The sequence below is a fragment of the Schistocerca piceifrons genome, chromosome 1 (genome assembly GCF_021461385.2).
Source record: "Schistocerca piceifrons isolate TAMUIC-IGC-003096 chromosome 1, iqSchPice1.1, whole genome shotgun sequence".
Taxonomy (NCBI): Eukaryota; Metazoa; Arthropoda; class Insecta; order Orthoptera; family Acrididae; genus Schistocerca; species Schistocerca piceifrons.
The window spans coordinates 723,304,682-723,327,083 of NC_060138.1; the positions used below are offsets into that span (position 1 = coordinate 723,304,682).

Genomic DNA, 22,402 nt, shown 5'->3' on the forward strand with positions numbered 1-22,402 from the left:
TCATAGACGGAGACCAAGAGATGACCGCAGAAGGGAGATTCAAAGGGATGTAGGATGTCAGTTCCCTGGAGATGCACAGGATTGAGTAACATGAAGAGCTGCATCAAATCAGTCGTTGGACTGAAGACCACGACAGCAACATGTGATACATTTATGACTTGTCAAAGTCGGTGGGTTCGAGGTCTCTGTGATGTTATCTTTCAACAAGATAATGTTTCTGACCTACATCGCTGCAGAGGGTGCTCGACTGTTGCCCTGGCCAGCAAGTTCCGCAAATCTCTCATCCACTGAAACGTCGGGTCGCTGACTGCCAAGAGACTGCGAGCCATCATTCGCCACTGCAAATGAAGAGTTAAAGTAGCGTGGACTGACATCTCATCTGTAACCCCGGCTCGCTTCGTTGACCAACCGCATTAGAGCCACTGGTGTTATCAGAGGTGGTATCTCCTTGTATTACTTAGAAATTTAATCATGAATTGAAATTTCCCGGCAGATAAGAGCTCTGTGGTGGACCGGGACTGGGGCCCTGGCTCCTTGCTTTTCACGGGCGGGTTGTAATAATTCTGTACAGACTAGAAGAAAATACACACACAGTCCATATGTAAGTGCGTAACATACTTTTTCCCTCTTTCGCCTACCAGATTTTAAATAAGTTAAATGAATATTTAAGTATATACGCCTACGTGTTGCAAACCTTAAGAAACAGTGGCGTAGAAAAACTCTCTGTCTAAACATTTTCATTTCCATTGTGAGGAAATTGACGATACTATTATTTCTGCGGCAAATTCCCTTATAATTCAAACAATACGGTATGTGCACTGAGAAAACAAGAGTATGTAAACGTTTTTATTACGACCGCAAGGGAACTGCACGTGTAAGGCGAAGACTTTATTTATTGTAACAGCATCGAGTAGTAGTAGTAATAATACACTCCTGGAAATTGAAATAAGAACACCGTGAATTCATTGTCCCAGGAAGGGGAAACTTTATTGACACATTCCTGGGGTCAGATACATCACATGATCACACTGACAGAACCACAGGCACGTAGACACAGGCAACAGAGCATGCCCAATGTCGGCACTAGTACAGTGTACATCCGCCTTTCGCATCGGTGACGAGAATGTGATGCCAGTCCTGAGAGGTCCATGCGGCATGTGTTGGGCCCATCTGTATCGCGCTGCATGGTCTCGTGGTTGCAAAGATGGACTTCACCATGGACGTCGGGAGTGAAGTTGCGCATCGTGCAGCCTATTGCGCACAGTTTCAGTCGCAACACGACGTCTTGTAGCTGCACGAAAAGTATTATTCAACATGTTGGCGTTGCTGTCAGGCTTTGTCTGAGCCATAATCCGTAGGTAGCGGTCATCCACTGCAGTAGTAGCCCTTGGGCGGCCTGAGCGAGGCATGTCATCGCCAGTTCGTGTGTCTCTGTATCTCCTCCAAGTCCGAACTACATCGCTTTGGTTCACTCCGAGACGCCTGGACACCTCCCTTGTTGAGAGCCCTTCCTGGCACAAAGTAACAATGCGGACGCGATCGAACCGCGGTATTGACCGTCTAGGCATGGTTGAACTACATACAACACGAGCTGTGTACCTCCTTCCTAATGGAATGCCTCGAACTGATCGGCTGTCAGATCCCCTTCCGTCTAATAGACGCTGCTCATACATGGTTGTTGACATCTTTTGGCGGGTATAGGGACTTCTCTGAACAGTCAAAGGACTGTGTCTGTGATGCAATATCCACAGTCAACGGCAATCTTCGGTAGTTCTAACTAAGGCGATGCAAAACTTTTTTTTAATATGTGTATGTGCTGTGAAAAGTAATGGTACAATAGCACTCCCTTGGGGCACGCCCGAAGTTACTTTTACGTTTGAAGATTTCACTCCATTCAGAATGAGATGCTGGGTCGTGTTTGTTAAAAAGTCTTCAACCCGGTCGTACAGCTGGTCTGATATTCTGTAGCTCATATTTTCTTTACTAGACAGCAGTGCAGAATTATATTGAATGCCTTAAGGAAGTCTACGAACACAGCATTTACCTGGTTGCCGGTATCTGCTGCTTCCTGGTTCTCGTGGACGAACAGAACCATCTGGGTTTCACGCGATCGTTGTTTTCGGAGCCTACAGAGTAAATTTTCGGTGTTCAGAACTGCCTTAATACGTTAGCATAAAACGTTCTAAAATTCTATAAAAGACAGGTGTCAGGGCTATAGGCCTGTAGTTTTGTGCGTCTGTTCGACGATCTGTCTTGAAAACGGGATTGACCGCACTTTTTTTTTCAAACATTAGGAACACTTCGCTCCTCTAGAGACCTACGGTACACTGCTTCTAGAAGTGGGGTAAGTTCTTTCATAGACTGTGTGTAGAATCAAAATGGTATCCCGTTAGGTCAACTGGCCTTTCCTTCGTCCAGCGATTTCAGTTGCTTTTCCGTTCCACGACCACTTACTTCGGTATCTTTTATTTTGTCGTTCGTGCGACGATTTAAGAGAGGAACTGCAATCTGATCTTCCTCTGTGAAATAGTTTTACAGTAAGGCATTTACTATTTCGTCCTTTTCTGTGTCGTTCTCTATTTCAGTGTCCTTACGGTCACAGAGCATCTAGACAGATGACTTTGACCCGTTTACCAATTTAACATAGATCAAAACTTCTCAGAATATTGTAGACAGAATTCAGGACTAGCTGTCCATACGCTGATTTTGGCTTCGTTTGGTTTTTGTTTCAATTTGAGGCTATGGCTACGTTCAAATGTGCAGTGAGGTTCTCTCTGATTTCTTAGCAGGTTTCTAACACAGTTGTCAAACCACGGTGAGTCTTTTCCGTTAGTCGCACTTTTGCTCGGCAGACCGTTACTATCCTGGACTTGTTACTAGTAGGTTCGAACAACACACTTCGGGAACTCAAATGGGAATCCCTGGAAGGAAGGTGAAGGTCTTGTCAAGGATCACTATTCAAAAAATTTAGAGAACCGGTATTCGAAGTTGACTGCACAACGATTCTGCTGTCGCCAGCATACCTTTGGCCACGTGAGGACAACGAAGATAAGATACGAGAATCAGGGACACACGGAGGCTAGACACTCGTTTTTCCCTCGATCTATTTTCGAGTGGAAAAGGAAAGGAAACAACTGTTAGTGGTACAGGGTACCCTCCGCCAAGTACCTTACGGTAGATTTTGGAGTATGTGCACTACATGATCAAAAGTATCCGGACACCCCCCAAACACATACGTTTTCCATATTACGTGCATTGTGCTGCCACCTACTGCCAGATAATTCATATCAGCGACCTCAGCAGTCATTAGACATCGTGAGAGAGCAGAATGAGGCACTCCACGGAACTCACGGACTTCGAACGTGGTCAGGTGATTAGGCGTCACTTGTGTCATACGCCTCTATACGAGATTTCCACTCTCCTAAACATCCCTAGGTCCACTGTTCCCGATGCGAGAGTGAAGTGGAAACGTGAAGGGACACGCACAGTACAAAAGCGTACATGCCGACCTCGTCTGCTGACCGACTGAGACCGCCGACAGCTGAAGACTCTCGTAATGCGTAATAGGCAGACATCTATCCAGACCATCACACAGGAATTGCAGAGTGTATCAGGATCCACTACAAGTACTATGACAGTTAGGCGGGAGGTGAGAAAACTTTGATTTCATGGTCGAGCGGCTGCTCATAAGCCACATATCACGCCAGTAAATACCTAATGACGCCTCGCTTGGTGTAAGGAGCGTAAACATTAGACGATTGAACAGTGGAAAAAGGTTGTGTGGAGTGACGAATCACGGTACAGAATATGGCGATCCAATGGCAGGGTGTACGTATGGCGAATGCCCGGTGCACGTCATCTGCCAGTGTGTGTAGTGCCAACAATAAAATTCGGAGGCAGTGGCGTTATGGTGTGGTCGTGTTTTTCGTGGAGGGGGCTTGCACCCCTTTTATTTGCGTGGGACTATCACAGCACAGGCCTACATTGATGTTTTAAGCACCTTCTTGCTTCCCACTGTTGAAGAGCAATTCGGGGATGGCGATTGCATCTTTCAACACGATCGAGCACCTGTTCATAATGCACAGCCTGTGGCGGAGTGGTTATGCGACAATAATATCCCTGTAATGGACTGGCATGCACAGAGTCCTGACCTGAATCCTATTGAACACCTTTGGAATGTTTTGGAACGCCGACTTCTTGCCAGGTCTCACCTATCGTCTCCTTAGTGTAGCACTCCATGAAGAATGGGCTGCCATTGTCCAAGAAACCTTCCAGCACCTGATTGAACGTATGCTTGCGAGAGTGGAAACTGTCATCAAGGCTAAGGATTGGCCAACACCATACTGAATTCCAGCATTACTGAAGGAGGGCGCCACGAACTTGTAAGTTATTTTCAGCCAGGTGTGCGGATACTTTTCATCACATAGTGTATGTAGACGCAGATTGTCATTATTAGGTTTGCAGGAGAGCTTCTCTGAAGCCTGGAAGGTAGGAGACAAGGTACTGTTGTAAGTACAGTTGTGAGGACGGGTCGTGAGTCGTGCTTGGGTATCTCATATGGTAGAGCATTTGTCCGCAAAGGACAGCATTCCCGAGTTCAAATCTCGGTCCGGCACACAGTTTTAATCTGCCAAGAAGTTTCATATCAGCGCACACTCCGCTGCAGAATGAAAATTTCATTCTGGTATCATTATTGTTATTGTTATGTCATTGTGGTTTGTGGTGGAGAAGAGTGTCACGGGTATTCCCTTCGTTGATCTTCCGTTTATCACGTCAATAAAAAATCAGTGTTTCTATTATTTAAATTTCCGATTTCAAAATTCTGAAAACATTCAGAACTACGATTCTGTAACTCTGGGCCCTTGCAGTATTCCTTTGTTACACGGCTTTGGGTGTTCCCGGTACACCCATAGTCTATACATTTGCTTAAGCAGGATCACATAATAATAAATCGCGACAGTCGCGTAATCAAGTGGTCTACCGCCTGAGCTGTCCAAGTAGGATTCATGATTCGCAGCCTTACTTTCTCCAGTACCTTTTTCTCCAAGCTTTCAAACTTGGTAGAAGTTGAGTGTACCTTGTGACCCCAGCGCTCCCAGAAGAACGGATATTGCTGAGACAGACTAGAGGATTCTTTCCTGAATTCATTTTTAATGTAATCATACATTCTTCGAGCTATAGTTTATATACAGTAAAAACAGTTTTGAAATACATGAAATGTATTCGTAGTTGCGAATACGAACAACCACCAGCTGTGTAAGGGAATGACGGCAATGAAAATTCGTGCCGGATTTCCCACTTTGCGCGAGCGGTGACCTTAACCGCTTTGTCCATCCGTGCACGACTACGGCCAGACGAGTACTTTCCATATGTCGTCTTTCCTGCGTCAGAACCTGCACGCGGTTAAGCGGGAAATCCGGGTCCGTCCCCAGTCCAACAAAAATTTACGATATTTCAGTCACCAACTTTCTCTTCCGAATGCGAAAATATTTTGTTGGGCCCAACCTACATAGGTAGGAATGATCATCAAAATAAAATAAGAGAAATCAGAGCTCGAACAGAAAGGTTTAGGTGTTCACTTTTCCCGCGCGCTGTTCGGAAGTGGAATGGTAGAGAGATAGTATGATTGTGGTTCGATGAACCCTCTGCCAAGCACTTAAATGTGAATTGCAGAGTAATCATGTAGATGTAGATGTAGATGTTGTTCGTATTCGCAAGTGTGATTACATTTCATGTACTTCATAACGGCTGTATTCGCCGCAGTGTATGTTGCTGCATGCATACCCGAGGGAACGTTGCATCGTACATGAAATGTATTTACAGTAGCGAATAACGACAACCCTCAGCTGTGTAATGGAATGATGACACTGAAAATTTATGGCGGACTGGGACGCGAACCCATATTTCTCGCTCATCGCTAGAGGTCGCCTCATCATTAGGCTATACGAGTATGAGTCACTACCAGACCCAAACATCCATATGTCGTGAAGTATGTGTCTATAACACGTACTCGTACATTCGTTATGTGTATTCCCGTACAAAGGAGGCATTTCGATTGAAAGTCGCTTGCCCGGTGTCGGCGGACAAATACGATATTGTTGTGCCTTTGTTATTCACAGGTACGATACATGCATGTCTGAAGGAACTTTGCATTGTTCTTCTGAACAACACAGGCACTGCAATATCGTATTGTATCGCACTTCTCAATAACAAAGGCTTCACGATATCGAATTTTGAAATAAATGATTGGAATTCCTTCGATAGTTGCATTAAGAAGTACCCTTTTTTATTGGTGGTTACTAGTCTCTGACATTACTGAGCCGTGGCGGGACTGGTGCCAGGATTATCTTTGGTTAGGCACTATCGATTCCCTGTGGCAGAAGTTTGTCTTTGGAGCCTGACCCGGCTCAGGGTATAGCGGACAGTACGGAGTGAAAAGGGGGAACAACGTTTGGCACGGTACGCGAAAGTGCGCGTATTAGCGAGACGCTGGAGAGACAATAGCGAGCACAGTGTGCCTAAGTACGGGCGGCAGTTAGCGCTTGATCGTACTGGGGTCAGCAACAGCGGGCCGGCGCTGTGGCTTCTTGGCAACCTCGTGAAGCTATGCATGTGCTCGCTTCCGTGAAGGAACACGCTGTTACTATCGGACTAAGCAACGTCTGATGTCTTCGCCACATCGATCCAGCAGCTGGCATCAAGTTAAGTAATTCAAGTCCTGCCAAAGATTAGTGAAATATAATGCTGATTGCTCTTGAGGCAGCAAAGCGTTGCAAGGACTGTGATGTGATATTTCATGCCTCTTAATAAGTGTGTGCTTCGTTCCTTAATAGTATTGTTATTACTTCAGCTGGCAAGTGTCTAAAACATTGATAAGTGTGCCGGCCGCGGTGGTCTAGCGGTTCTAGGCGCTCAGTCCGGAACCGCGCGACTGCTACGGTCGCAGGTTCGAATCTTGCCTCGGGCGTGGATATGTGTGGTGTCCTTAGGTTAGTTAGGTTTAAGTAGTTCTAAGTTCTAGGGGACTGATGACCACAGATGTTAAGTCCCGTAGTGCTCAGAGCCATTTGAACCATTGATACGTGTGCGCAGCCTTACCGAACGATCTATATTCCGTGTCTAAAGACTGCCGTGTGGTATCTTACAGGCCCACATAAGGTGCTCCATGTGATGCTTGGGTTTTAATGAGCCAGCTCCGTTTGCATCATTCGTGTACGTGGTTCTGCTTAAAGGAATGAAATCAGTTTTATTGAAGTTGTTTTGTGTATAAGTTTGAGTATCAAGGTGAAGGAAGGGTTGTTTGGTTCCCTGTTGTCGCTTATGATTTATGTTTCACAGATCGGAAGCAGTGGGCTACCGAAGTGCAGAGCCTCCCCTTTTAAATTATTAGCAGGCGTACGGGCGGTGGATTTCACCTGAGCTCGCCTGTCCTGTTTGGTTCAGATTTAGGTGTTCTGAACTGGGTGGAAGTACAAACGAAGTCCACATCTTAATTCGAAGATAAGTACTCAGTCGCCTCCACCGTTCGTGGCTAAGTCGCGGCCTCACAATCTCGGGCCTCAGTTATTGTACAAGCTGCAGTTTTCTAAAACTTGTGGTGGCTCTGCAAGGTTGTCCGGGTTAAATGTTTTAAATATTTGTCGTAAGAATTTTGAGGGATTTCTAGAAGACTGTGTCTTAATTCAAACCGTTTTCAAAAATTGTGGTGCAATTCAGCCTTAGTGGCGTATTTCAATTTTGATGGAGAATTAACTGGGTTATTATTCATCAAACTGTCTATAACCTTGAAAAGTTGTTTGGTAATATCTCGCCCGGGAGGGGCGGTTTTCAGTCTATGTGGAAATAATAATTGATTTCCTGGTTATTTGATGTAATGTTTATTTTAAATGATTTACTTGGCCCCTGTGGCGGTTTTTTTAGATATTTGTAAAGAGATTAATTCTCTTGTGGTTTCATATAACAAGCAATTTGTAAAATTGGACTGAGTGGCGGGTTTTTAAATGTTTTTAAACAAATTAATTCATTCGTGGTTTTATAGAACAAACAGTTTGTAAAGTTTGCCTGAATGGCGTTACTTAAATAAATTATCTGATTTATGAAACTTCCTGGCAGATTAAAACTGTGTGCCGGACCGAGACTCGAACTCGGGACCTTTGCCTTTCGCGGGCAAGTGCTCTACCAACTGAGCTACCCAAGCACGACTCACGCCCCGTCCTCACAGCCTTACTTCTGCCAGTACCTCATCTCCTACCTTCCCAACTTTACACAAGCTCTCCTGCGAACCTGATTTATGACTGTAATTCTCTTAATGATTTCTCTATGATGCAAATAAATATGTTGAAATGAAATGGTCATTGTATGGGTCAAGTCCTTGCACTCCCTTCATATTAAAGGTTAAGGAAATTGCAGTTCAAAATAGAACTAATATATCAGTTATGTCCATTTCCAAACCATTCGTCTTCGTATGTACTTAAGATACAGCCAGATATGCGTGCTTGGAAACAGCCACAGCTGACAGTTCAGAATGGCAATACAGATAGTTCAACATACGATAAAAAAAATGTATGGTGAACAGTCAGAGGGAGAGTTCTTGCCATTTTAATGACCATTGCTGTAAATGCCCTAAGACCAAGAATACTCCATCCAGGCAGTATGGAGATCGTGCTCAGTGGAACAGCAATGTGTGTGTGTGTGTGTGTGTGTGTGTGTGGAGCAGTAAGCAGCAAGTAGGCAGCGGCAGCAGGAGCAGCAGCAGCAGCAGCAGTAGCGGCAGCGAGCGGTGTTCGTTTACCGATGTGGTGCGGGATGCAGGCGAGCGAGTGGTCGACGGCGATGGCGCGGCCCTCGAGGCAGGCGGCGCGGTGGAGGTCGCAGTGCGTGGCGTACAGGTGGCCGTCCGAGCCGCACACGGGCCGCTGCAGGTGGAGGCGCGCGTGGCGCGGGCAGCGCCGCACGCACACGCACACGGCCGCGCCGCGCTCCAGCACGCACTCGCGGCCCGCGCCGCAGAACTGCACCAGGCACGGGTCTGCAACAGGCGCGGGGCGGCCGTACAGCCAGCCGTGCGGACAGCCGAGCAGCGCAAGCAGCGGCGATCGTAAGCACTTCCAAGCGGCCGGCGTACTAACAGCGCACCACATATACCAGTGACTTCAGTAAGTAATGCAACATTTCTTCCCCCCCCCCCCCCCGCCCCCCCAATGAGAGCACGTTGGTTCCAATACAACACACTATTTCCCACTCTTTTGGCAACACGGCACTGTATTTCAACATAAACTCCGTTCAATGCGACGGCCTTACACCACCTTACTGGGAGGGTTGCATGCCCACTCTACTGGTCGACGTCGGGGTCGTCTCGTCTGGCTGCATCAATAACCTCCCAATCGTCCACGTATTGCTTCGCATGTGTAACATTATGTGATTGCCTTATCATTTTAAATCATTCACTAATCGAGCAGTCGCTCGACAACAGCTACAGTTAGCAAATAATGTTGCGAGAACGTAAAAGGTGAACGACCTGTGACGTAACGTGTTTATTGTCGAAGTGCCGTCAGAGATGCAGTGGGTTACTGACTTTGAAAACCGCGGTGTGAAAAACGGACAGAAGAAGAACACTTTTACACATTTTTCTTTTTACGTACGAGATATTCTCGATGAACAGTTACTCATTTTTCTCTTGTCTCTTGTAACTTGTGTCGGACGCGCATGCCTTGCCACCGTATTATTATCGTTAAAAATAATATTATTTTAGTGTAAAGTAAAAGTGCATTACTGAAAGTGCAATACTGCATAGCAGTAGATTTGTTGTGCGACTTGTATGTGAAAACGTCAAAGGAATTATTTTCATTACGAGAAGAGAAGTGCCAGTAAAAACGGCATCCATGTTAAATCCTTCATTGCAGTGTAAGTTCATCAATTAATTGCCATAAATTCAGAGTTAAATGGAACTGGTGTATGGACTATTTATTTAATATAGAATCTATATCTCACTCCTTCACGAAGTTATTTAATTTTCTTTATGTTTCTGCCAAATAGAGAGTTTACAGTCACGAATTCTTTCGTCGAAATAGGACGGAAGTTGCATGCGGCGAAATATTTCCTCCGCGCCATATTCTACTGGTAAATGCATGATAAACTACGGTCTCTTAGGAAGTTCATATTGAACTATCCAAAAATAATTATATATTGAATAGGCATTTACTCTCCTCTGCAATGCAACTTCCGACTGATCAGACGATCCAACAAGAAACAGCCGCACACGCTCGGCGTTCGCAAATATATTTCCACCGCAAAAGTGAACATATTGTTATAATTAGCGACTACGTACGGGGACATTTATAACTGTATGTTTATGTATATACATTACGTAAACATATCGTTACAAGTGCCTCCTTCATTGGGCCAAACAGAAGAACCGTGAAGTTCAGTGAGCTCCTCTCGGGTGCACAGAGTTACGTGAGACCTTGCGTTGTAGTTGAGAAGGAGAAGTTCGTTTGCAATTTTGTGGCAATCAACACGTTGAAATCGTTCCTTCAATTTCCTGAGGGTAGCACAAGGCACTCGTTGCACCACGAGGGAGGACATCAAACAGAATAACCTCTTCAGAGACCCAGAAGATAGTCTCCATGACTTTACCGCCAGACCGTGCAACTTTGAAGTTCAGAGGGGAAATGGTATGGTTCAAATCCATGGACGGCCGTTTTGTTTAGGGTTCGAAGTGATGAACCCACGTTTCATCGACTCTGAGTGTCCAGAATGAAATTTTCACTCTGCAGCGGAGTGTGCGCTGTTATGAAACTTCCTGGCAGATTAAAACTGTGTGCCGGACCGAGACTCGAACTCGGGACCTTTGCCTTTCGCGGGCAAATGCTCTACCAGCTGAGCTACCCAAGCACGACTCACGCCACGTCCTCACAACTTTAATTCCGCCAGTACCTCGTGTCTTACCTTGAGCAACCAACGACTCACTGTGGTTTTGTTCACTGCCAGGCCTCCATAGACGTTCTGCAAGCGCCTATGAATACCTGCGACATTCTGATTTTCCGGTAAGAGAAACTCTATGACAGCTATTTGATTGGAGCGGACCTGAATTACAGACGCCGTTTTCAAGTCTTTTTGAAGTCTACGTTTAGTGCTGCCGTCTATAGGAACTTAATGAACTGTAAGTGCTGTAGCGGTAACCATCCACGATTCTAGCTATCTATCGCTTGAGCCTTGTTCCGCAGTTATGCAGGGTCAGCAATCGTTAATCGGATTTGGCATGTTAATGTTTAAGGGGTGGCTGGATGCCCTTCCTGCTGCCACCCTCTACCCCCCCGGGACGGAATTAGTGAATGCCACTGTTTGCATCGAGTGTAATCCATGGAATAGTGCGAATGTGTTCAGATGTCTGCGAGCCGTGTAACTAAGGTGGTACATGGGGACCAGCCCAGTATTCACCTAGCGGGATGTGGAAAACCGCCTAAAAACCACATCCAGGGTGGCCGGCACATCGGCCCTAGTCGTTAATCCGCCAGGCGGATTCGATCCGGGGCAGGCGCGGTTACGCAAGTCAAGGAAGAAGCGCGTTAGCGCTCTCGGCTACACTTGTAACCATTCACGATGTCCCAAGATAAATTCCGCATTTTTTCAACTGCAATTGGCAGAGAAAAAAATTTATTGCATTACCTACTGAACGTCCCTCATACAACGTCTAGCAATCGTACTAGCAATGGGTGTGGGCTCTCAGATGAGTACATGAGCTGACAGAAAATGTGCAGTCTCATGCAATAATTCTTCACTTTAGTCGGGCACAAAACAACGATAAATTAAAATGTCGTACTCCGAGTACTCCCGTCTAGTAACGTGAATTGTGTACCGTCTACTTGATTAGTAAAATGTGTGCCCGCCTCAGGCAGCAATGAAACCGTCTCAACAGTGTCGTAGAGAAATGCTGTGCGTTTTTATATGCGTCTATTCCTCAGTGCAGTCAGTGTAGTTCGGCAAGGGCTGAGGCGTATCACTGAACTTTCAGTATGTACTTAGCACATTAAAAACTGATGTAATGATTGCATTGTATAGAACTGGGGACGTAGAAACGACGGAGGGGCTTCATTCTCGTCGTAGTCGTCAGTGGGTCACAACCCCATAACAGGCTACAGCAGTCCACTCACCCCACCGCCGCCCCACACCGAACCCAGGGTTATTGTGCGGTTTGGCCACCTCCATGACGAAGCAAATGCTCGAAAGAAGGATATTGAGGTGTTCTGAACGGGCGTCCTATCCATCGATATTTAAAATATATCATTGTCGACACTGTTATATCGAATAATGGTACCGATATATCGATATATCGTCGGAAAAAAGTGTTGATGTACCGGCCTATAAAAATATCGCCTGTACTTTGTAAATACAGTGCCAGTTTTAGAGCTGTATATTTAAGTATTGATTATTATTAGGTATGCTGCATAGCAAAAAGCTAGCAGCCTGCTCATCCCCCTTAGACCAAGAATTGAAGAATTGGAAGGGAAACGATGCACGTCCACGCTTGGCAATAACCACTTTGCTAACAATGGTAACTACATGTAAGTGGCACAATAAAATATGTCCAATGGGTCCGTCGTTTGGGTTCGTCACATATCGGATTTGTCCGGAACACTTCATGTCGACTTCCGTGTATTTCATTTCTGCAAACGCCAGCGAACTAGCTGTTGTAGTGTCAAAATTTCTTGGCTAACGTAAACGTTGCAGTTTCTGTTGGTAGCGCCGAGCGCCGATAACGTCAACATTTCCCCTCACGTTTCTCCGCCCACTGCAGAGACCAGTCTTATAATTTAGATTTTTGTTCATCATTTTCAGCAACTGTTTTTGAAGAACGCCGATGTGAAGAAGTAGCACAGTAGTTGCATTAAAAACTGTTTTTTTTTAACATAACTGGTGCGCCGTTTCTTCGCATCGGATGGCTTCTTATTCCATTCACACCGCCACCCCCAAGAGCAATCGGGCTTTTTCTTCGTCTCACCTATACTTGCTTCGCATAGCTAGAGAGAAATACTGAACGTGATGAAAGCTCAAAAGTAGTGAGATTCCTTCACAAAGAGAAAATAAAATTATGTTATACTACAATTTCAAAGAACACATTCAAATATTTACAGAAACTTGGAAAAAATGTAAAGTAAAATAAAAATATCGGCACTCGATATTGCAACTACGATACCGATATATCGCTTCATGGCATATCACCTGTTGATATAGATAATCTTTGGGAAAAGTATAGCGGCATCGATATATCGATATTTTAACAGCAGCCCGATACTGACCCATATATTCATACCACATGCTATCGAGCGCAAGCCAGAAGTGTACACATTTTACTTGTAACCTGTCCATGCTTGTCCATTAGCCACATAGATAAGCTGCCGCATGTTATTAGCAGAAAGAGCCAGTTGCTTTATTCCCATGCAAGTCAAGCCATGACCAACCCAAGCAGGTTAAGGGAATCTTGTATTGTACTGAACTGGGGGACTTAGAAACGACGGAGAGGCTTCGTCCCCGCCGCAGCCTCAGTTGTACACAACAGGTTACAGCCGTTCACTCACCCCACCGCCGCCCCACACCGAACCCAGGGCCATTGTGCGGTTCGGGCCCCAATGGACCCCCCCACCCCCCAAGAACATCTCACACCGGACGAATGTAGCCCCGCCCCCCCTTTTTTTTTTTTACCTGAGTATCACAGCACGAGACTCGATGAAATATATACTCGTTTTGCGTAATTTTGAGCCAGAAAACTGTTGAACTTATTTGTCCTTTTTTTTCCTTTTCGGCGTGCTTTGGGCTCATTTATTTATTTCGATACGAATGGTGTTCACAGCAACTTCACTCTCATTCGACTATTAGTGGCTATTTGCAGTGCGAATCATCATCATGTCATCTCTAATAAATGTTCTCTGTAGTAACCAGCTAAGTATAGTTTTGGAAGTGTATTTTCTGTAATCTTCACATATTCCACCAAAATATGACACCAGTTACATGAGTTTCAATGACTTTTTCCGCGATGTGTACTGCTGGTTCGCTGAATTTTCTAAGTGGCCAACATAGTTCATTCTAAATTCCCCAAATGCATTTTATCAAAAAAGAAGTTAGTTTTTCATTTTATGTCAATGTAAGAAGTACATCTCTGAAAGAAGAAGCTTCTCTTCCACATTAAGATTTCTTCGCACTACATTGCACACAACCAAAATGTGGGTTTTTAATAACGGCTGAGAATTTTTTTTTTCGTATTTCAGTCAATATTTGCCCTAAATTTAGAAAGCCGATACACGAGTAAATGACCTCTAGTTCATACACCTTTCATCACACTTGTCAACCACAAAGTCTTTGTCCTCTTTCAAAATATTTGTGGAGTGAAGTAACTGTTTGTCAAATTTACCAACATGTTGTGACATACTCGAGGTTCCTGAATGATTTTTAATAACTTTTTACTGTTATATATTCCTAAAGTCTTAAATATTCCTAAATGTTCTTTAAATTGTTCATTCTGCTGGTGTCGTGGTTATGATAAATCAGCTGCATTGAAACTACAGAAACATATATCTAGCTATTCTGTGATATCGTTGTACTAATAGCACAACCTGTTGGCGGGAGCAGCAGGCTGAACGTGTCCCGTGAAGGTTGACAGGCTTGCGGAAACCTAAGTAGGCCTGCTTCAACCACTATGCTCCAGTAATCGTGTACACTTGTGTCTCCGTTGCGGCATGTTGAGCTACCTTAACGGTTGAGGAGGAGACGAGGGCAGCTAAGCTGGAAGGAGAATCTGTACTCCACAGGCCAAGCTCTGCATCCACGAGCCATCGGCCTTTAGTTTACAGAAATTCCTTGACCTTTGCGCAGATATCTGGTGCCACATATCCCCGGAGACCTACGGAGGACTTGTCGAATCCATATCACGCAGAATCGCGAAACAATGTGCTGTTAGGCAGATGGTGGTAATGTTTTGCTACATCAGCGTAGCAAGTCGTGAGAAGTACATCGGAGGACATCAAAGCAGCTTATGTTTTTATCTGCTTATTTCTTGCCACTATCGCTCAGGTTTCATTGATGTTTCTCGATTATTCTGATTATCAGGTACATTTAATATTATCCCACCTAAAACGAAATGTTTAAAACGACAATTTGTCTGTGATATCGCCTTAGGGAAATAGACTTATACTGTGTGGCACTAACAAGTTCAGAAACCTTTTCGTTTCAATCTTCACAGTTTCGCTTGCAGTTTGACGAACAGGTGTTTTATTATTGTGTTTACAGTAGAATTTCAGATTTATCAGTGATAAATAAAGTAATTTTAAAATAATATCGTCTGTAAGGATCTGCAACTGCAATTAATTTTTATGAAGGATAAAACCATATTTATAAAGCTTTTTAGCCTTGAAATAATATATTCTTTTATTTCTCCACAGCCTCATGATCATTACCGGGTGAAGTACGTATCATAGCATGCACCTTATTGTATCCAAATCAGATCATCTTATGCGGGTAAGCGAGTTATTTATAGCGCCATTAGAGCAGACAAACCATATAATGCTAACAGCCTAGAGCACCATGATAAGTTCTACGGTGAACTCCTCGCAGTCAATTACAAGCGACGGAACGCTCTTGTTATGACGACACAATGGTCCATTAACTGTTATATGGTTCGTCTGTTGTAAATTACTAGCGTATCTGCAATGCCGTCACATTAAGAGTGCAAGAGCAGTTCCAATATTAAACGCAAAACAGAGACGAGAGAGAGTGGATAGGTGGTAAGAGAACACTGAGAGCATCTACGAGGGATTGGGAGCGGGAGGGGGGGGGGGGGTTGAGGGGGGAAACGGTCTGTTGGCATGTTAGAAGAAGAAATAGGTGTCTATTTGCAAAACAGAGGGGATGATTAATCAGTGTTACAAAGAGTTTTGGAAGATACGCATGCAAGTGAAGCAGACAGAATAGATATTTTTTCGGCGTTCCTAAAATCATTCGGGAAAGTGACAACGAAAGGACTATTCAGGATGGGGTACAGACTAAAGACATGCTAATGGACTTTTGGAAAAATATCGTTTTGACAGTCCCCAAGGTGTCAAGGTCAGAGAAGTCCGAGAACTATAGCACAATCAGCTTAAAACGCACCATTTGAAGTTACTGATAAGAATATAATACAGACTAATGGAAAAGAAAAGTGAAGATACGTTGGGCGAGGATCAGTTTGATTATGAGAGAGATAGAGACATTGAAATCTTTCAGATTTTGATAAAGCTATTTTGGGATCGAGACAGAAAAAATGTTTATTACTAATCGTTACACCGTGGTGACGATGTCAAAAATTCAGCTACTATTTCCGGTTCAGCACTGCATGTAAACCGCCAGACTCGACTCGTAATGTCATTCTCTGACCTTCTTTCCAAACACAGACGCTTTCACACATGTCGTGTTACACTAGCACCTCTTGAAAACAGGATCCGACCGAAAAGACGGAAAGTTGTTTACATAATGAATTTTAATCTTGGCAGCAACATGTTGGCACATTAAAAGTGTTGCTGTGCTTAATACTGGATGCCCTACATCTTCTACTTAAATCGACTCCTGTTTCTTTTTCTATCACATCAAACAAAACTTTCCTTCTTAGAGCCCTCAATGTATTGTTTCCACCTATCCGCTCTCTCCTCTGCGTTTAAGAACGGAATTCCTATTGCACTCTTAATGTTACCATCCTTGCTTTTAACTTCACGGAGGGCTGTTTTGGTTTTTCTATATGCTGAGTCAATTTTTTCGAAAATCATTTCTTTTTCGATTTCTTCCCATGTTTTATGCAGCGGTTTCGCCTTAGCTTCTCTGCACTTCCTATTAATTTCATGTCTCAGTAACATGTATTTTAGTACTTCCTTCTTTCATCGATCAACTGAAGTATTTCCTCTGCTACCGATGGTTTCTTCGCAGTTACCTTCTTTGTACCAATGTTTTTCTTTCCAACGTGTGTTATTGCCCTTCTAAGAGATGCCCATTCCTGTTCAGCTGTACTGCTTACTGAGCTATTCATTACTGCTGTATCTAGAGCGTTAGAGAAATGCAAATGTATCTCGTCATTCCTTAGTACTTCCGTATCCCACTTCTTTTCGTATTGATTCTTCCTCACTTATCTCTTAAACTTCATCTTACTCTTCTTCACTACTATATTTTGATCTGAGTCTATATCTGCTCCTGGGTACTCCTTACAATACAGTATCTGATTTCGGAATCTCTGTCTGACCGTGATGTAATCTAATCTTCTTGTGATGCTTGAACAGAGTATTCGCTATTACTAGCTGAAATTTATTACATAACTCGTCTTTCTCCTGTCTCATTCTTTCTCCAAACCCATATTCACTAACCTTTTCTTTCATTCCTTCTTTCTACAAACGCAATATCCTCATATACACTCCTGGAAATTGAAATAAGAACACCGTGAATTCATTGTCCCAGGAAGGGGAAACTTCATTGACACATTCCTGGGGTCAGATACATCACATGATCACACTGACAGAACCACAGGCACATAGACACAGGCAACAGAGCATGCACAATGTCGGCACTAGTACAGTGTACATCCGCCTTTCGCAGCAATGCAGGCTGCTATTCTCCCATGGAGACGATCGTAGAGATGCTGGATGTAGTCCTGTGGAACGGCTTGCCATGCCATTTCCACCTGGCGCCTCAGTTGGACCAGCGTTCGTGCTGGACGTGCAGACCGCGTGAGACGACGCTTCATCCAGTCCCAAACATGCTCAATGGGGGACAGATCCGGAGATCTTGCTGGCCAGGGTAGTTGACTCACACCTTCTAGAGCACGTTGGGTGGCACGGGATACATGCGGACGTGCATTGTCCTGTTGGAACAGCAAGTTCCCTTGCCGGTCTAGGAATTGTAGAACGATGGGTTCGATGACGGTTTGGATGTACCGTGCACTATTCAGTGTCCCCTCGACGATCACCAGTGGTGTACGGCCAGTGTAGGAGATCGCTCCCCACACCATGATGCCGGGTGTTGGCCCTGTGTGCCTCGGTCGTATGCAGTCCTGATTGTGGCGCTCACCTGCACGGCGCCAAACACGCATACGACCATCATTGGCACCAAGGCAGAAGCGACTCTCATCGCTGAAGACGACACGTCTCCATTCGTCCCTCCATTCACGCCTGTCGCGACACCACTGGAGGCGGGCTGCACGATGTTGGGGCGTGAGCGGAAGACGGCCTAACGGTGTGCGGGACCGTAGCCCAGCTTCATGGAGACGGTTGCGAATGGTCCTCGCCGATACCCCAGGAGCAACAGTGTCCCTAATTTGCTGGGAAGTGGCGGTGCGGTCCCCTACGGCACTGCGTAGGATCCTACGGTCTTGGCGTGCATCCGTGCGTCGCTGCGGTCCGGTCCCAGGTCGACGGGCACGTGCACCTTCCGCCGACCACTGGCGACAACATCGATGTACTGTGGAGACCTCACGCCCCACGTGTTGAGCAATTCGGCGGTACGTCCACCCGGCCTCCCGCATGCCCACTATACGCCCTCGCTCAAAGTCCGTCAACTGCACATACGGTTCACGTCCACGCTGTCGCGGCATGCTACCAGTGTTAAAGACTGCGATGGAGCTCCGTATGCCACGGAAAACTGGCTGACACTGACGGCGGCGGTGCACAAATGCTGCGCAGCTAGCGTCATTCGACGGCCAACACCGCGGTTCCTGGTGTGTCCGCTGTGCCGTGCGTGTGATCATTGCTTGTACAGCCCTCTCGCAGTGTCCGGAGCAAGTATGGTGGGTCTGACACACCGGTGTCAATGTGTTCTTTTTTCCATTTCCAGGAGTGTACTTTCTGTGTCTCTTCATCTTCAGCTGGCGACATCGACACGTATGTCTGAACTATCGCTGCTGGATGTTGGTTTGTTGTCGATTCTGATGAGAACAACTTTATCATTGATCTGTTCACAGTAACACTCTCTGTGCTACCTTCATTTTCATGATGAATCGTACTCCCATTATACCATCTTCTGCTGCTGTTGTTATTGCCCTGTACTCATTTGACCAGAAGTCGTTATTCATTTCACTGGCCCCTACTACAGTTAGACTGAGCTTCTGCAGTTTCCTTTTCAGATTTCCCAGCTTCCCTACCAAGTTCAAGCTTCTGACATTCCACTCCCGGACCAATAGAACCTTATCCTTTCGTTAGCTATTCAATCTTTTTCTCGTTGTCATCTTTCCATTGGCAGTGCCGTCGCGAAGATCGGAGATCCGAATGGGGGACTATTCTGGAATCTTTGGGCAATGGAGAGATCATCAAGACACTTTTTTCATTTACAGGCCACATGTGCTGTGGATACGAGTTGGGTGTCTTAAATGCAGTGGTTTACGTTGCCTCCTGCATCCCCATGCCGTTAATCATCGCTGATTCTTCCCCGTTTAGGGGCAGTTTCCCACCCCATGGACAAGAGAGTGCCCTGAACTTTTGTCCGCTCCTCTGCCCTCTTTGACAAGGCCGTTGGCCGAACGAAGTGACTTCTTATGCCGGAAGTTTTCGGCGTAAGGTACAAGGGCAAATTATATGGGGACCCAGGTGACCAACATACATTTTAAACTGTCCGAAAGTTTCCTTTTAGGTTCAAAATGGTTCAAATGGCTCTGAGCACTATGGGACTCAACTGCCGTGGTCATTAGTCCCCTAGAATTTAGAACTACTTAAACCTAACTAACCTAAGGACATCACAAACATCCATGCCCGAGGCAGGATTCGAACCTGCGACCGTAGCGGTCTTGCGGTTCCAGACTGCAGCGCCTTTAACCGCACGGCCACTTCGGCCGGCTTCCTTTTAGGTTATACTACACTGGAGAAAGTAGGATCATTCAGGATCTTAGCTGCTCCGACGTTACTGAAATCATTTAGGTTAACTCTTCACCAAATGAGTTACATTTCCGTCTTTTGTGACTTGGACGGCGACATATTAAATTTCACCCTTACCTCATTCTCCTGGCACCACAAGTGTGGAAAATTATAACTGCTTCACACAAAGGATGAAAACCAGATATCCATCTTGGCTGTTTGTTCTTAAAAGTGAGGCATTTACGTAGCATGCTACATCCGTGTATGTTATTCACATCTTCTTAAGTGGATTTTTAACTTTTTTTCGCACGTCAGTCTTCTGACTGGTTAAAGGCGGCGCGCCACGATGTCCTCTCAAGCGCCAAGCTCTTTATATCACACCAGGAATTACGCCCAAGTTCTTCGATTATTTTTTAATATACAGAGTGTTCCAGAATTCCTTTTGCAGACTTACAGATATTGTAGTAGATAAAGTTTCAGCATTGAATCACTTCCTAAAATGTATCTTTTGGATGATATATATATATTACAGTGTCCGTTTTTTCATACAGTTTGTACCTTCTACGACTCTCCCTATAACAATGGAGGTTATTTCATCGCTCCTAAACACACGTTCTGTCATAATGTTCGTTCTTATGGTTAATGTTTCGCACATATTTCTTTCTTGATCTATTCTCGGAGTAACGTCTTATTTCTCATCTCATCAGTCTACTTATTGTTTTCCGGTTTTCCCATAATTCTCGACTCACTTCCATACAACGCAGTGCTACAAACGTTCATTCTCCCCAATTTCTTTCAAACTTTGATACGAACAAGTTCTTTTAACGAGGAATTCTCTCTTTGCTTGTACTAGACTGCACACGCTTCGTCTGTCACGCATTATTTTGATTGCAACGTAGCATAATTTCTTTACTTCGTCTACAATGCAATCCCTGATTTTCATGTCAAGTTTATCGCTGTCTTATTTCTGTTACCTCCTATTATTTTCGTCTTTCATCGGATAGTCTCAGTCCATATTCCCTACTCAGACTGTTCATTCCATTCAGAAGGTCCTGAAATTCTTCCTAACTTTCTCTGAGGATGGAAACGTTCTACGAGTCGGCGCGTGGAATGTCAGAAACTTGAACGTGGTAGGGAAGCTACAAAATCTGCAGATGGAAATGCCGAGGCTCAATCTAGCTATAGTCGTGGCCAGTGAGTGGATGGAAAGAAGACAAGGATTTCTGGTCGGATGAGTACAGATCAATTACAATTGCAGCCGAAAATGGTTTAACGGGAGTAGGATTCGTTATGAAAAGGAAGGTAGGACAGGGGGTGAGTTACTGTGAAAAGTTCAGTGATACGGATGTTCTCGTCAGTATCGACAGCAAACCAACACCGACAACGATAGTTCTGGTATACATGCCGATGTCGCAAGCTGAAGATGAGACACAGGAAGTATATGATGATACTGAATAAGTAATTCAGTACGTAAAGGGAGAGGAAAGTCTGATAGTTATGACGGCCTGGAATGCGTTTGTAGGAGAAGGAGTAGAAGAAAAGGTTACAGGAGAATATAGGCTTGGGATAAAGAACGAGAGAGGAGAAAGACTAATTGATTTCTGTAATAAATTTAAGCTAGCTACACCGAGTACTCCGTTCAAGAATCATAAGAGGCGTAGGAATACTTCGAAAAGGCTGCGGTATACGGGAAGATTTCAGTTAGATTACATCATGATCAACAGCGATTCAGAAACCACATACTGGATTCTAAGGCGTACCCAGGAGCAGATACAGACTCATCACAATTTAGTAGTGATGAAGAGTAGGGGGAAGTTTAAGAGATTAGTCAGGAAGAATCAATACACAAGGAAGTGGGATACGGATGAACTAAGGAATGAAGAGATACGCTTGAAGTTCTCTAAGGCTATAGATATTACAAGAAAGAATAACTCAGTAGGAAGTTCAGTTAAAGAAGAATGGACGTCTCTGAAAAGAGCAGTCTCGAAAGTTGGAAAGAAAAATGTAGGTATAAAGAAGGTAACAGCGAAGAAACCCATGGGTAACAGAAGAAATACTTTAGTTGATCGACGAGAAATGGAATTACAAAAATGTTCAGGGAAATTCAGGAATATAGAAATATCAATTGCTGAGGAATGAAATAAATAGGAAGTGCAGGGCAGCTAAGACGAAATGGTTGCATAAAACTTGTGAAGAAATCGAAAAAGAAATGACTTTCGAAAAATCTGACTCAGCATAGAGAAAAATCAAAGCAATCTTCGGTGACATTAATATCAAGAGTGGTAACGTTAAGAATGCAATGAAAATTCCACTGTTAAATACAGAGGAAACAGTGGCTAGGAGAAAAGTGTAATTGAAGGCCTCTATGAGGGGAAAGACTTCTCTAATGCGATAGAAGAAGAAACAGCAGTCGATATAGAAGAAATAGGGAATCCTATATTAGAATCAGAATTTAAAAGAGCTTTGGGGAACTTAAGACCAAATAAGGCAGAACAGATAGATAACATTACATCAGAATTTCTAAAATCACTGTGAGATGTGGCAAAGAA

General features: G+C 44.5%; 1 protein-coding gene across 1 annotated transcript in view; it reads right to left on the reverse strand.

Moving 5' to 3' along the window:
* Nucleotides 1-22,402, reverse strand: part of LOC124772482 (follistatin-related protein 5-like) — a 503,208-nt gene that overhangs the window by 105,526 nt on the left and 375,280 nt on the right. The window contains exon 4 of the mRNA XM_047249332.1: nt 8,792-9,028. Coding sequence (XP_047105288.1) covers nt 8,792-9,028 — 237 coding nt within the window. The remainder of the gene's footprint in view (nt 1-8,791; nt 9,029-22,402) is intronic.